General features: G+C 35.9%; 2 protein-coding genes across 2 annotated transcripts; one reads left to right on the top strand and one right to left on the bottom strand.

Moving 5' to 3' along the window:
* Positions 1 to 4,508: 4,508 nt before the first annotated feature.
* Positions 4,509 to 9,128, bottom strand: LOC133864486 (serine/threonine-protein kinase STY13-like). The gene is made up of 6 exons (XM_062300834.1): positions 8,823 to 9,128; positions 6,752 to 6,884; positions 6,209 to 6,404; positions 5,544 to 5,665; positions 5,305 to 5,460; positions 4,509 to 5,047 (listed from the first exon to the last, which is right to left on the bottom strand). Exons 1-6 carry the CDS (start codon positions 9,083 to 9,085, stop codon positions 4,748 to 4,750), a joined length of 1,170 nt encoding a protein of 389 aa, XP_062156818.1. The 5' UTR covers positions 9,086 to 9,128; the 3' UTR covers positions 4,509 to 4,747.
* A 3,283-nt stretch (positions 9,129 to 12,411) lies between these two features.
* On the top strand, positions 12,412 to 15,758 carry LOC133863707 (probable NAD(P)H dehydrogenase (quinone) FQR1-like 2). Its single transcript, XM_062299762.1, has 2 exons — positions 12,412 to 13,131; positions 15,320 to 15,758. The coding sequence occupies exons 1-2, from the start codon at positions 12,584 to 12,586 to the stop codon at positions 15,546 to 15,548; spliced, it is 777 nt and encodes a 258-aa protein (XP_062155746.1). The 5' UTR covers positions 12,412 to 12,583; the 3' UTR covers positions 15,549 to 15,758.
* Positions 15,759 to 16,813: the final 1,055 nt, after the last annotated feature.

Here is a 16,813-nt window from a genome sequence, read left to right on the forward strand (position 1 = left end):
ACGTGAGATGGAAAGAGGCTTCCAGCTGTACATGTTTTTAGTGATTGTGACGAGGCAGCAACCCAAGATGACTCATCGTGACAACCAGTGGATAATCTTAAATAATAGTGGGGTTTTTAAAAAAACCAATGTCGGAAACTCGGAATTGAACCAACTGTCTCTGGGTTCTGCTCCTCTGCTGTATTTCTGCTCCGGTTTCGTTCCAGCTCTCCATGAGATCTTCGCCACGTGGAACCATCTATCTCTTCATCAAATAGATGGAACAGTAGCTGAATAAAATATATTTTCTTTTTATTTTTTTTAAAAAATGAATAAACAAACTTTTAATTGTACAACTTCAACAACTTTTTTGTCAAACTAATTATTTAATCTGTTTTTCTACATATGAATTCTATATATCTAACTGTTGATTTTTTTTAAAAAAAAAATATTGTTAGAGACTACTTAAAGTTATACATGAGTTATATATAAATTATAAACGTATCGTATTTCATTAAAAAAAAATGATTGTTTTTTATTTTTTATGAACAATATTACGTGGATTTACTAAAATAAAGGGGTCATAATTTTTTTTTTTTTAAAAAAAAACAAAGATGTATAAACAAATAGGTTTTTTTATTTTATTTTTTATGGAACAGTTACGTGGCTTTACTAAAATAAAAGGGCCAGTACTTTTGACTTTTGAATACATAGAAAAATAAAAAATAAAAACGTGTGCGCTGGGATTTAATTAAATTTGTTTTTTTTATAACAAAGCAAATTTAAAATTTGATTGATAGTGTCACCTTAATAAGGTGAGATAGAGAGAGAAACTCTTATTTCCTCAAGAGAGAAAGTTCTTTTTTGGTTTGATGTTCACCCTACGCCTCCATTTCCTCCTGGTGGTGTCTCTTAGCTTTCTAGGGCTGTGGAGTATTTTGTTCCTTCATGGTGTGTACCAATGGAGGTAGATTTCTCCTAGTCATTAGAGCTGTAGAGCTTTTGTTTTTCCGAGTCTTTACTAGGCTCTAGAGTTTGTGTTGGTTTTTCTTCTTCTTCTTCTTCTTGTTTCTCTGATAGGAGGTTCATCTTAAGTCGTCCGGTGGGGAGATATTGTTATCGTTCGTGTCGTTGGTGGAGCGTTTCTGGACTTTATTTGTTTTAGCTAATTTTGATGCTAGATCTACACTTATCCATCGACTTCTAAGAGACACGCACCACTCAGATGGGTCCACCGGTATTTTCTGGTTCTACCGTTGATTGCTTCAACTGTGTGGGTTACCGATGACCGGCGCGTGGCAATCACGCGCCAGGGAAATCTTATCTTTTAGTAGCCCATGACGATCACGCTCCGCCTCTTTTCGTTGTGCAAAGGTGACGCCTGGACGCAGGGAAGCCGATCTGTTGTTTGGTAACTCCGGGAGAGGCGTGTGCCGTACACGCGCCGGACTTCGGCGATGACAGTGCCCCTTTCCGCCGACTTGGGTTAATTTTTCTGTTTGATGTGTTTGTATATTCCTTAATTTCTATGTACAGTTTGTTTATGTATGGCTCAAATTTTATTGAAATTTTCATTGTAAGGGGGAGCTTAATTGTAATTTTAGTAAAATTTGAGATTCTGCATAGGTAGCTGTTTTTTAAGTTAGATCCTTCTGGCTTAAGAGTGTGGGGGGTCTGTCCCTCATTTCTCAAGACGTAAGCCTTTGAGCTTTTATAATTTATAATAGCACATGCTATTAGTTAAAAAAATAATAATAATAAGGTAAGATAATTAATGATGAAATAAAAGTATAATTTTTAAAATTGATTAACAAGTAATTTTAATAGTACATTAAGTGTTCATTAAAAAATAATATAACTTTTAAAATTACTATTTAATCAAAATTATTATTTGATCAACCACATGTTCAATGGTGATTTTAAAAATCACATCATTCTTTAATGGACATTTGATGAATATTTAATGTGCACGTAGAATTACTCCTTATTAACACTACCACACTAATAAAGTAAATAATAAGGTAAAAGTGTTATTTCGAACATAAATCTCTAATTAATTAAGATAGAATTCCTTTCAATCTGATTACATGCCAAGACAAAGTAATCAAGATTTGTCAATCAAACATACAAGCAAAACGTAGTGAAGGCTAAACCTTAACCAACACAATAGCTTTGATCCCTCTCTTTGCATCTTTTATTTTCTTTTTGATAGGCGTATGTGCTTTGTTCTAATTGAATTTTTGTATCAAATTTTGGGCATATATAACTTATATAATTATTTGTGATAGGCCCGAACCTGGAAGCCTGATGCTCAGATAGGATGATAAGGCTCAAATCGAAAGTTCTAGCAGACCATGAATATCAACCCAAGGGAATAAAACAAAAAATAAGCGACAAAAATAAACCAAAGCAGAAAACTTAAACTACCCAACCGGACATGTCAGCATAACAATTACTTGAAGGATATCAAGATTGTAGCTTTAAGAAGAACTATTCCACTCGTGATTTCAAGTACAGAGCTTGACTGAGGCCATAACCTGCCGAGTGCCGACTATCTCCACTTATTTTGCAAGTATCCATCGACCGAACTGAGCCGTTCAATCAAACTGCATTATCAACGTGTGTGATAATTGTGCATTGATTCCTACATATAATTGTTTTGTGCACGAAATCTACGGTCTATTGTGTGACTTAGCTTATCAATTCCCATGTAATAATGGCACCGCGAGTGTAAAGCAGATTGGAAGTGGAGGGTGGAAAAAGACTGGAAAAAAGGCTAACCCATTCCTCCAAAGTCCAACCACGCCCACGGTATCAAGCTAATTTTCTTGACAAATTTTCCACCATGTATGCCAAATTGCCTTTTAATCCCACCAACTCTCCAAGCTATGTACCCAGTGCACTTGAATCCATTAGGTAGACTGTTACCATCTTTTACCTCTTCTATATAATTTAAGTGTAATCTTAATTATGAACATATAAGATCTTGTATATTTTTTTGTATCTTTCTGGTAAGCCAGACTTTAAGAATGAATTTTACATAAAATTTATCTCATTTGGTATCAGAGTCAGCCACCACATTAAATATGGAATCGAACGCAGCTCATCGAACATACAATTAAATAAGTTGCAACTTTGTGATTAAGTTACGGAAAGGATAACCTATAAATTGAATTAAAATATATTATTAAGTCATTAAATACTAATAAATAAGTAGAGTTTTAGTATAAAAATAATAATAATAATAAAATCGAGTTGTAGTCTATCCAATCCCTCGTGCATGTCACTTCCATACAATGACGTTTCAACGATTTTAGCATAATGTTCGCGTAGTGCCCAACAAAAAAGGCAGTGCGGAGCTACTCAGGAGGTTGGAGTGCCATCCTTATTCCTTTCTGATCCATTTATGGAGTAGAGATAGAAAATAAATCCTTCTAGTGATGTGATGTTTAACCAACAATCTCAAGCCTTATGGTTTCGGTCGGTAAGGAGATATAGCAAGAATTCAACTTATCCCTCTATTGATACGGAAATAAATAATTAAGGCTCATCAATTAAAATGCTATAAAAGTCTAGAGCCATCTGCCCATTAGACTGCTAAATATTGAATTAAATATTATTTAGTTTTATGAACTAAAAGTTGTTTGTGATGTAGCATCATGAATTGACAACTCACATGATATGGTCTTCTAAACTACCAATTTGAGATGATTTAGACATTCCGTTAGGAGATTTTATCTTTTTAGACGGAAGACTGGTCACGCGGGTAGCATGTGACAAATTTGATCAAATTCCACCCAAAACGGGGTCAAGGGAGGTACGTGGCCACCCTCGTGTGCTAGGGGTGGTTGCGAGTCACCCAGAGATGGCTTGCCACATATGGGGGTAGCCCACAGGCCACCTCCAACCCCCTTGCTTTTATTTTTATTTTTAAAAAATAAAAATAAAATTAGCTTTTAATTTTTAGTTTTCCTATATTATATTTTTAATATGTTAATATATTTTTTTATTAAGAGTGACACATATCATCATTATATTGGTAATGACGAGATACACTAACAGAATCCGTTAAGTGTTTTCATTGATATTGACTACAGGGACTAAATTGTTATTTTGGCCTACCCCGATAACATTGAAATTATTTTTTATACCTCAAGAAGTTATTTGTAATTTATGCCAACTACAAATATTGATTTTGCATTTATCTCAAAAATTAATTTTTTAATTCGTTAAGTTTTTAATTTTTTATTTTTTATTAAAAAAAAAAGTGACGTGCCATTATTCTATCGGTGACGACACGTTGTGTTTAATGACAGTGGACTATGACCTGTATGTTTTTGGTTGCTGTAATTCTTTTTGTTGTTTGGTTTATGTAAGTTAAGGCAACTTTGTAATTGTATTTTTTTTTTTGGTTTCTGTAAGTTTATGTAATTAACTGTCTGCAAATTAAGAATATCTCACAATTTGTAACATACTAGGATAGTGATTGCAATCCCAATTTAATGATATCATCATATTACTAACATTAATTTGATCAAAAGCTTTATATTACTAATCCCCTTTTCTTTAATTTCCTATTTCTCTTTGTATCCTGAGTTCTGTACAATGTTTGACCCAAAATGGCAGTTCTGTTGAGAATCCATCTGGCTTTGAAGGTGTACAATACAAAGGAGACAGATATAATCAAACCATGCACATCCATTCCAAGCCTGAGCCGAGTCCCTCAGACCTTACAAAAACCCAGAACAGGATTCATCACGCCATTCAGTCAATCAGAAAAGCAATCTTCAAAGCAAGGGAAAAGGCTGGGCAACAAACTCTTACGCTTATTGCCCTTTTCTTCATACTTCTTTATCGAATGGCCAGTGCTTGCAGGCTCTACCTTCTTGCTGCTCTTGCGATCTTCAATCTCAACCACCTTGGGAGGCTTGGCTAGCGTCAAGCAAAAGCTGTGGAGGAAGTCTGTGATTTCCATGAATTCCGGCCGGCATTTCGGGTCTTCTGCCCAACAAGACTCTAAGAGGGGGATAAGAGCTTTTGGAACGTCCTGCACGCTAGGCCTTTCATTCTGAGAGTAAGAGTCAAAGTCAATCAAATGTCGTAACATAGTCAAGCAATCAACAGATATTTGCTTCAATAGCAAAGCATAAATGACTCCAAAACATTATTTTCATGTTATACTTGGACAGTCCGGAAACAAGAGCAGTTTCTATTAGTCCAGAAATTTTGGCATATTACATGGAATTCCACTGTAATAATTCATGGAGGTTGGCAGAAGTTTAAGAAAGAAATAGCATGTGAATGGGCAAAAAATTTATGACATACATTTGCTGTCGCATATGCAACCATTACGTTATTCCTTCCCTTGAATGGAGTTTTGTTTGTGAGCAACTCCCAGAGAACTATTGAGAAGCTGTACACATCTACCTTGTGATCATAGTGTTTCATTGCTCCACTTGGAAGAGGGTCTAGGCTGAATAGCTGTTTCAGAAAAAGGAAAACCTAGACGTAATTGGATATTTTGTGGCAACAGAAATTGCTGAACCAGGGAAAAAAAAAATTACCTCAGGAGCCATCCATCTAAAGGTACCAGCCTCAATAGTCATTTTGCCGGATATCTCCTCTCTAGCTACCCCAAAGTCAGCCAGCTTAATTTGTTTCTTGTCCTCAGTGAGAAGTAGATTGCCTGGAGTAAACATAAAGAGTTTCTATGAGGAGTAAATTTTCTGTAATAAACACAGAAAAAAATAAAAAAAAATCTGTAATAAACAATGTTTGAACCATTTCGACAATTGCTGAACGACTAAAATTGAGGTTGTCAAGCATATAGTAATAACAACAACAACAAGAACAACATTTTTGATAAGTAACAACAAGAACAACATTGGCGACAGTACAATAGTAACAAAAACATCATAAACAGAATGAAACTACGATTATGTCCTAGTAAATGTTGGAAATCAACAATTGTAAAATCCTTAATTACATTCATTCATGAGCTAATTACTTTAAATAAAATGTTACAAAGTCCCTCTCATTCACAAATTTTCAGCTACTTTTGCTTAGCCTTACAGGATAAGGACACAAGAGCGTCATCCAAACAGCAAGTATATTTTGTTTCCATGAACAGAAAGGGTATCTTTTAAAACCAAATTGGTTTCCCTGCCTGACCAGATTGCTTCTCATTGAAATGCACCAAAACCATTTGAATGAGAAGAAAATAAATTACTGGGCTTCAGATCACGGTGGATGATGCCATTTGCATGCAAGTATTCCATCGCTCGTGATATATCCAGTGCGAAACTCATAGAAAGCTTCAGATCAAGAATATTTGGACGGATGCTCAACAAGTACTTGTGAAGAGTACCACCTCTCATAAGCTCAGTAATAATTACCATAGAAGGTTCCACAGAGGCCCCAATAAACTGTTTCAACAAAGCAGCTTATATCAGCATCAGAATTAGGTGCATGGACATAAATAAATATTTATATGGTGTGTCAACTCTTAGAGAATTATAAGGAGCTAAGTATTTTTAAAATGAGCGTAAAAAAAATGTAGATTAATTTGTCTGAGGTCAAAATAACCAAAATGAACGTAGGTGAGATTAAAAGGTGAACAAGCACATTAATAAACTACATAATTTAGAAGTCAAGCAAACAAAAAAAAAAAAAAAAATCTTTCCTTGATATATAATTCTTGTAATTCACTGTCATCACCATAAAAATCCAACCATTATTGTCCGGCTGTATAAGAGAAAATAAAGTAGATCACCTTCACAATATTTTCATGTTTCACCCTTGATAGCAAGGTAACCTCTCTCTGAAATTTTTCCTTAGACTCAGGACTTGCATCTGATGTTCTGCTTGGCTGTATAACCTTTACAGCTACGACCTTCGATTTGTACCTAAATTAAATTACCATCATTATTAAAACAGCCAGATCCGTAATTCCTAGTTGCAGCATGGAATAACAGTCAATATTTAAACAAAAAGCCCTATAAAATGTATACGTAATGAAAAGTAAAACATAAATTTGAACAATTAGAACCCATTGATCATTTTCAAACAGGAATTGAATTGTAATTCCTCAATACATATCAATTCCCCCCCACCACACACACACACACACACACCAAACTTTTTTTTTAAAAAAAAAAAAAAATATCAAGCACCCCGACAAAATGATAGAGCAGTACCTCCTAATTAAGATAGGTTATATGTGTACCATATATAACCCGCAGTATCCTATTTAAAATCTACCATATAGGAGCACAAGGTTTTCAAGCCCAACTATTTTGCAAATTGATTAGTGTTTAATAATTTAAGCTGGTAGAATTAGTCATAGAGATATCTACCTTAAAAAACCAGACAAGCTGTTTGTCTTCACATCTTTTGTACTGAGAATTTTCAAGAAGCAGGACTTTTGGAATGACATTTCCATATAAATTTTGTCACTTGAGATCGAATTACTTGTCAAAAAACTAAAAAGACATCTTTGTCTTGTGGTTGTGAATTCTTATAGACAATTTATCACTGCAAAGTGCAGAATACTGCAAACCCCCTATTATCATGCTAGAAGGTGCTCTCTTCTTTACTCCTAGACAGTGGGGGGGGGGGGGGGGGGGGGGGGGGGGGGGGTGGGGTGCCCTTTGTTGACCTTTTTCAGAAGCATAAGTAACAATGACAGGAACAAACCAAGCTTACAAACGACTTGCTATATTTCCAGTTTGCCGGAAAAGATATTAATTAATTCTTGCCTGCTAGTGATAATCACTTTCAAATTTGGAATGACTAGCTTTAGGACTCTTTCTTTCATCCTCCAAATTGGATCGGGGACCTAAAAGCCCCATAAATTCCTCCCATTAGATAACTATAACCAATGTTGTTTCTTATGTGTCCTCTAGTGCACAAATATAGATTTTAATCCCACCCACAGTGACATATTGACATTATACCACGTGTGAGCAGGCACATGCAGAAACAGACAAGCACTCACATTAGAAATTCATTTAATCCAAGTTCCATGGAGGTTTAAAAGCCTTTTTTTTATTATAAGAAAGTGAGATTCCTCGGGTACACACGAAGTATACAAGATAAAATACCTAATTAGTAGGAGCAAAAAGAACAAAGAAATCATGATAATTAATCACCAACGGAGAAACAAGAGCAGCTGTCCAAACATACAAGGTATTGAAAAATAAAGACTTAATCTCTTTCAATATCTCCTCACCGTCTTTAAAACTTTTGTCATTCATTTCCTTCTATAGACACCACAAAACTTTTGTCGTTTCAAAGCAATAAGTTGCATACAAAAAGTTTAGTCTGTGCAACACAGCAAATTGTCCCTGCTTCTTTCTCTAATGCAAGAATCCAACAATTGTTTTCTTTTCAAACCAGAACAGATTGCACATCTAATTGTTCACTATTAAATATATTATAATAGACCCAAAAAGCAGGGCACATTGTTCTTGAAAATTAATTAGCACTAAAATCAATACGAAGCACCCGACAGGCTCCTAACTCAGAGAACCTACAAAGCATTATACACCACTTCAAGACGGAAATAAACAAAATTACACTAACCAATATTTAGCACCCCACACTCAAACCCTCATTAACCCATGAAGCATTGAAACCCACAAAGGGTTTTTCGTAAAGCAAAACCCACAAAATCCCAAGATTGAAATCAGTTCCAAATCATAGCAAAACATGATAATTCAAGAACATGCACACAATGTAAGCGACCTAATATAAAACAAAGACTAATAACCATAAAAATGAAAATATTAATAATAAATAAATAAAAAGGCAAAGTTTTTGAGTTGGCAAGAAGAGACACCCACAATCCTTCATAGACAATGGAGTAAGGCCCTTCACCGATCTCGCGGCCAAATGTTATTCCGCGTGGGTCAATGAGCAAACTGCGGTCGATCTCGAAGATAAATTCGTTGCCCGAGCCGTCGTTTTCCTCGTAGTTTGTGAGGCCAAAGTAAGCGTTTATGTGGGCCAGCGACAACTCGTTGCTTATGGGCACCACGTGCTCCGCCATTGCTGAAACTTCTTCTTCTTCTTCTTCTCCTCCTCCTTGGTATTGTATTTGTTGCATTGCACAAAAATATAGAGTTGGGTTTTAAGAAATAAAATTAAAAACAAAAAAAAAAAAAACTAAAGGAAATAAAATATCCTGGGTCAATAAGAGGGTTTTGGAAGCATTTAAAAATGAGAGAGTGAATGAGAATGAGAGGGAAAATAAATTAAGGAAACTTTTTCCGTACACTTTTGGAAATATTTCCTCCTCGAGTGAGGTTAGGATAAGCATTAAGAAATTGAGTAACGTTTAGTACTACAGTTAATCTCACTTTTACTTTACTTTGTTGACGTGGTAAAAAAATATATTTTACGGCTAAACTTTTGTTTTGTTACATCTAATAAGTACATGGTGTTGCTTTATTTAAAAATTAAGTGGAGTAATGTTTTTCTTACAATTATTTTTACAACTTTTAATATTTGTTGGCATGTAATTAGAGTTACGTTAATTACTAAAAAAAATAAAATTTTAATATCCTTCGATCAGACATTGATACATGTCAAAAATTGACAAAATAATTATAAGTCTACTTATTTTTTTTAAATGATATGACAATATCTTCATCGCACAATAACATATACTTCATTGAATCCATAAAATTTAATGTTTTTTTTTTGTTTGTTTTTTTTTGAACAAAGAAGCATGTGCTCCTTACAAATCTGAAAGCCTTGAGGCATTACAGAGATAGAATGAGAGGTACAAGACACCCCTACATCCAAAGTCAGAAACAAATCTGACAAAGCAGTTGTCTACAACAATACACAAATATTACATGAATATCTCTTAAAGCTCCACACTACAAATAAATTCAGAAAATATTTGTGCATTGCAAAGACACTGTGAAACACACAGACAACTAGGGAATATACAATCAGCACAGAAAACACTCAAGACAAACAGAGCCACCATCGGGGAGGAATTCCGTCGCCGGAGAGACGCCACGCGCCATCCCCGGAAATATCCTTGCTCAAACCGACCACCAGCGAACACCGGACAGCACCGAACGCAGCCTGAAAAACGGAAACGTGGCCCACACGCGCGGCCCAAGGAGGAAACCTCCCAGACACGTGCAAGCCACGCGCCGAGCATGGAGGACCAACACGGCCGAGGAAGGCGGCGACTGAACCATAAGAAGACTGGGAAACCAGTGGAAGGGCGCGTGTCGTATAGAACCCGGCAACAAGACGTAGATCTGACTAGGAACGCCGGAGACACAAGAAGGAATCTTCCCCAAAAGACAACTCGTGATGAGCTTTTCTGCCAAACAACAAACAAGAAGAAACAAAGAAAGACAAGAACCAAAGAAAGCTCCATAGTCCCAAGGGACTAGGAGAAGATCAGCTCCACTGGAGACAAAGCCAAGGAGAACAAAACTCCCCTGGATCAACCAGGAGAGAACAAAAAACCTCCATAGCCAGAAGGGCTAGGAGGAAAAAAAACGTCAGGGAGGAGGGAGGCGTGACGCCCCCCTCCTCCAACACTGTAAAACAAAGGTCTCTTCCCCTCTGGAGTAAGCTTCTCGAGAGTTTCTCTCTCTTCAGCAGAGAGAGATTTTGGAGTTACACGATTCCCATAAAATTTAATGTTGATCAAATAGAATGAAAAGATTTCCAAAATAATGGGGTTCACACTTCACAGTGCAACGTAATAGCGCCATGCTATGAAAAGTAAAAATTCAAAATTTACCACATTTTCAGACGGATTCCATTTAAACCATGGGTACAATACAATTTTACCGAGTTAAATCATTCATTATATATATAATGAATAATTATCGGTATGGCTGTTGTAAAAGTGAAAGAAACTGTGACCGTGTGATGGTCTAATAATAATAATTATTATTATCATCTTTTTTTCTTTCTTTCTTTCTCTTTTTTTCTTTTTTTTTTTTTTTTGTCTTTTTTAACCAAACACTGACTTTTTTAACATTTTAAAAACTGAAATTTGATATGAAAGATATTCACTCGACTAGCCTGAGCCGATCGAGCCCTGATACACGGGGTCAGAAACTGTCCCTCACTTCTCTCTTTTTATTAAACAAACATTTTTTAAATAAAAAGTATCATTTAATATCTTTTTATTAAACAAACAATTTTTAAAGAAAAAATGTCATTTAATATCATATTAAATGACATTTTTTCTTTAAAAATTGTTTGTTTAATAAAAAGAGGGAAGTGAGGGGCGGTTTTCCGTCCCTCACAAATCATTTTCCGAGTTGAGAATGCCGGGCGAGCTAGGTTGGTTGAGTCCAAACTAGGAGCCCTCATCATGGCATAAAAATAATTGCATAATTAAAAAGGTGCAAAAAATAATTTATCTCATGTCTACTCCAAGGGTTGTAAAAACTCGAAATTCTTGCCCATTAAGTGGCTATTCGTTAGTTACACAACTATGAACTATGTATTCAATATATGGCAAAAAAAAAAAAAAAAAAATAAAAGAAAAAATAAAAAATAAAAGAAACACCATTGACCATTAAGACCACCTCCAAATTTTATTTTGCGTAAAAGAGATCACAAAACTCTAGAAATAATATAACATAAAAGACCCTAAAACTCTAGGGAGATTAGTTCAATTTTTTTTATTTTTTTTAAAAAAATGAAATTATCAGACTTAACCATTCATGCATCATTCTAAAAAAAAAAAGTGTATGATATATATTACATACCAAACAAATTATCTTCAATATGCTGTTGTCGAGTAATTCTATACATTATGGCCATGTCTTTTTTGTGTCTCTTTAATAATGACGTGACTTTTATAATTACAATTTGATCAAATTTTAATAATGATCAATCATAAATTTAATGGTAATTTTAAAACCAAGACACATGAGGAATATAAATGTGATGTTTAAAATTATTCGTTGTTGTCTCTTTGTCCTTTTTTAATGATATTCACTAGACTTTTATGTCAAATAGCCTTTGATTTTTTTTTTTTTTAAAAAAAAAAGCAATAGCTGATTTAATGGATAATTAATTACAATGTCACATTAACAAAATAAAATAAAATAGTGATTTTTTTTTTTAATTTTTAATTTTTTTTTTTTCAGTTTTTGCTGAATTATAATGGGCTCATCTGGTAATATTAGCAAAAGATTTATTCTAAAGGAAAGAGAGACAGAGCCCAGACTTTGAACAAAGATAAGCCCATTGGACAAAATCAGGAGCCGCCCTGCCACATTACCTTTTGAACGCGTACTTTGTCCTCAGCTAAGGACTTCGCCGTCAAAATGATTCCGCTTTTGTAAAAGAGACCAGACGACGTCGTTCCCATTATCCGAGGCGCGTATCCAATTAGAGAATAATCCACTGACTCCGATATATTATTAATATATACACCAAAGAACCAGCCAGTCCTACTTGGAAGTTCGTCAAACTTGGATTCCACAATTCAGATCGCAAGCTCAACATCTCCAAACACGCAAACCTCATTCTTAATTTCTCCGAGAAATTGGATTGGAGTTGTCCACGTTTGGTTGTTATCTGTCCTCATTGAAGAATTCCTTAATTCTCGATGGGCAAAGGAGGCGGCTGTGTCCCAAGCAAGAAGAGAGTCCCCTCAACCGCCGCCGTTGAAGCCCAGCGCGGCGAGAAGAACGCGCCGATCCCTGTGGAAGACGAGTCCCACGTCGCGGAGCCAAACTCTGCATCTGAAACCACCACGCCCTTGCGTCCGGTGGCGAAGCTGAAAATCTTCGTGGTTTTCTACTCGATGTACGGACACGTGGAGGGCCTGGCGCGGAGGATGAAGAAGGGCGTGGACGGAGTGGAGGGGATGGAGGGATTTCTGTACAGGGTGCCGGAGACGCTACCGAGCGAGGTGTTGGAGCAGATGAATGCGCCGCCGAAGGAGGAAGGGATCCCGGAGATCAAGGCGGCGGATCTGGCGGAGGCGGACGGGTTGCTGTTCGGGTTCCCGACGAGGTACGGGTGTATGGCCGCGCAGATGAAGGCGTTCTTCGACTCCACGGGGCAGCTCTGGAGGGAGCAGAAGCTGGCGGGCAAGCCGGCCGGGTTTTTCGTCAGCACCGGCACCCAAGGAGGCGGTCAGGAAACCACTGCGTAAGCGTACTCTAACAAGTACTGGATGGTTGTGTTTGTGCCTATAACCTGTTTGAGGATCGCTCCCGTGGCGTGTGTCATTAATAAGCTACATAGTAATTGTTCTCTAACTCATAATGGGATGGTTCTGTGTTTATGTGACGAAATCTTTGTGTATGTGATGTTCGACGATGCTTCTAGTACAAAATGACTGTTAGTCATAGTACAATTGATAGCTAAAAGATTTTAGGAAAACAAAGAATGTGTGTCTGTGTCATAGTTCCAAGTGCGGGAAGTTGGTGGAGGATATGATACGAGAGAGGAAAATGGGAGAAGTCAGCTGACTGAGCTTATGGAAAATCCTTTAGAATGAGTTTGTTGATACGCTGTGGAAATGTGAAATCGTTTGCAGTGAACCTTGGGATTTAGATTTGCTGTCATGAAAATGAGGCTTGAAAAGCTGTCAAAGTAGATTAGCATGTTATGGGTATAGAATTTTACTTCTCTGTGAGAGAGCTACTACTCCCAGAAGTGGGCACTCGCATAACTCTTTCAGAAAGGTTTCCGGTTAGATTTAGAAGCAGGAAATTAGGAAGCACTTTTTCCATTGCAGGTGATTATCTAGTATGCGTGATTTGCTCCATGTAGTGGAATTATGAAATCTGTACGTAAGGAGACATGGGAGTGTGATTGATAGTGCTAAGAAAATGGATGTGTCCTATGAGGTTAACCCTGATATCTGCTCTTTGAATGTAGTGTGATTGTCTTTTCTAAAGAGATATGTTAAGCAAAAGGGAAATTACTTACATGATTAATTTTTGTATAATTAGGCTCAGTAAGATTGGCTATTTTTCGTTACGGAGATATAAACTGGTTTTTATTTATATGCTTAGTTTTTCTAGCCCACCTCCTGTGAAGAAGAGGTTAACCTGAATTTCCATCACACTAATGACATATGGGTTTAAGTAAAGCTTGGTAGACACTGTACAACATTTTGAATAAAATGCCTAACTTTCATCTTTGAGCCAGTAAGTGCCGTTCTGTTTTATGGCCCTAATCATACTGTTACTGGCTGGCGTAGAAATGCTAGAGAGCTGCAAACTTGATATATATCCACACGTGATATATATATATATATATATATATATATATATATATATATGTGGTCCATGCACGCATATGTCACATATATGTACTCATCTACATGCATAGACATGGGCTAAATCCATATCTTTTTGTGCATTTGTATGTCAACAACATTCTGTCACCTAGAGCATTCATTTCTTGTCTCATACCCATGTTGATACGGCATGGTATGGACAAGGGTATGGCTACCTTATAGGAAAAAGAAGGACCTAGCTAAACGTCCCTATTGCTGGAAAATCTTTGCAAAAAATACAAATCCAACAGAGCGTTACCGGCTCCTGACACCCTTAACCAAGTCCATCTAACACGGGGGACATGTACCTAAGAGAACTGTTTTATATAATGTCTTATATAATGTCTTGACAATAATTTTTCTTTCTTTCTTCAAATGGGTTTCTATTTTGGCCATCAATGATATTAGATGGATTGTGGCATTCATCATAAAGATGAAATTTCCTATGAGACCTCAAGTTTGAAAAACAAAAACTCCACGATCTTGAAAAATTTGGAGGGTATTTATTTGTCCTCATGTTTATTCTTGAGGTTTTGGAGGTTGGTGTATCAATTGTTTCTGCTTCACGTGAGGAGTGGATGGAAATTCATGCTAAATACAGGTAGTTGCAAACATTGAAGCTAACTAAAAACTGAAGTTCCTGCGAGGGCTATGCTTTCTCTTATTTAGCACACTTGGCAGCAGCTCTACTGGAGTCATTTAGACTCAGACCACCCAATCTTGAGGATTTTAGGTGGTGTTCTTTACAATATGGTTTGGTTTTGGTTTTTCCTTGACCGATTGTGTGCTTAAAGTTGTGGGTCATATATAAATTTTGCTTGTCAAAGTGTTTCTGCAGATAAAATTGAAAGATTGTTTCTGTGTTAATAATTGCATCTGTGCACACTCTCCTTACTTTTGATGATTGTTATAGACCAGCAGAAACAGTTTGAATGGAATGTGTAGAAAAAGATTGGATGTTTCTTTACAATGAGAAAATCAAAGATTGTATTAGTTTCTATCATTTGAAAGGATACATTTATATAGTCTCCATTCTGCTATTGGCTGCAGTTGGACAGCAATCACCCAGTTAGCGCACCATGGAATGCTGTTTGTTCCCATTGGGTACACCTTTGGAGCGGGTATGTTCAAGATGGACTCCATTCGAGGAGGTTCTCCATATGGTGCTGGAGTTTTTGCTGGGGATGGCTCAAGAGAGCCAAGTGACATGGAGCTGGCACTTGCAGAGCATCAAGGCAAGTACATGGCTGCAGTAGTCAAGAGGCTCAACGTAGCATGATGGTCCATACCACAATTCTTATGTATACATTAATTTCAGTTCATAAATGTTTGTTTTATGATTTGTCCTTGAAATTTCGCCTATTGCAGTCAGTTCTTTTTCCTACTTCTCCCCACCCTGTTCTCTCCGTTGATTCTACCCTTTAAAAGGTTGTACATGGATTGAAATTCTTCTGCTTGATTCATCAAATAATAATGTGAACTTGTGGGATGTCTTGTCATGTATACATTATTTCTGTGACATGTAATTGAAATGAGTAGCTTATTGCTAAAGCTTCACTTCTTTGGTAGTAACCAAAACCAGTTTTGATCCATTTAGATCCTCATACCTTCAATGAGCTATGAACAAAAACAGGGAAGCGCTCAATATATTGTAAATTGAACCTTGACAGAAGCAGGTAGCATGGTGGAAGTAGGGATGGCATTATGGCATGAGAAATATGACGCACCTCATCACTATCTTATTATGCTGATGTGATATTGTCAGTTTATTATTGATTTGAAAGAAAAAAAAATGAAAGAAGGAAAAGAGACATGTTGAGCTTATGCAATTGGAATCTTTACATGACGGTGTCAATCAGCCATTGTTAAAAAAATAATAATCAATGGTTGATTAACACTTTCAGGTTAATAGAGAAGGATAGTAGCAAGATAAAAATGTGGTTTATAATGAGATAAAAATACTATTTCTCATTTTAATAGATTAATACTAGAAAAGTAATACTAAAATCAGACTTTTATCTTATCATTATTTTATTCTACTTGCGTATTAATGCTAAATGACCCTTGTTAAAAAAAAATAAAAATAAAAATCTGTTGACGCTGCCAAACAACCAAATGGAATAGTGATAAGATAATTACTCTTTTAATATAAACTGACATGAAATCTATGATCTATCCTTCGAGTTACCGAGTAGAACCTTAAAACGGAATTTGTGCGGCTCAGTTAAAAGTTTAAAATAAAAAAATTCATAAATCGTTTCGTACTCCCACTTGGGAGCGTTAAATGCCTTTATATATATATATATATATATATATATATTAAAAGGAATGCTAGTTCTCTGATTATTATACATTATAACAACATTTTTAAAAAAATAAAAAAATAAATTAATCATATATATAAGAATCTGCAGGTAGAACATTAATTTGAAAAAAAAAAAAAATTAAATAAGAGGCGAACAGAAATTGAAGAAATAACACGTTTTTTTTAATAAAAAAATAAAAATAAAAATAAAAATTCACCAAGTTAACGAAAACTGACGC

Source organism: Alnus glutinosa, chromosome 3 (assembly GCF_958979055.1).
Source record: "Alnus glutinosa chromosome 3, dhAlnGlut1.1, whole genome shotgun sequence".
NCBI lineage: Eukaryota > Viridiplantae > Streptophyta > Magnoliopsida > Fagales > Betulaceae > Alnus > Alnus glutinosa.

Excerpts from the sequence above, each read along its gene's own strand:
- LOC133864486 (XM_062300834.1), bottom strand. The coding sequence starts at position 9,085 with ATGCAACAAATACAATACCAAGGAGGAGGAGAAGAAGAAGAAGAAGAA. Across the intron at positions 5,461-5,543 it reads TTAGATGGATGGCTCCTGAG|CTATTCAGCCTAGACCCTCT; the intron begins GTAATTTTTTTT and ends TTTCTGAAACAG. Across the intron at positions 5,048-5,304 it reads TTGCATATGCGACAGCAAAT|AATGAAAGGCCTAGCGTGCA; the intron begins GTATGTCATAAA and ends TCTTACTCTCAG.
- LOC133863707 (XM_062299762.1), top strand. The coding sequence starts at position 12,584 with ATGGGCAAAGGAGGCGGCTGTGTCCCAAGCAAGAAGAGAGTCCCCTCA. Across the intron at positions 13,132-15,319 it reads GGCGGTCAGGAAACCACTGC|TTGGACAGCAATCACCCAGT; the intron begins GTAAGCGTACTC and ends TATTGGCTGCAG.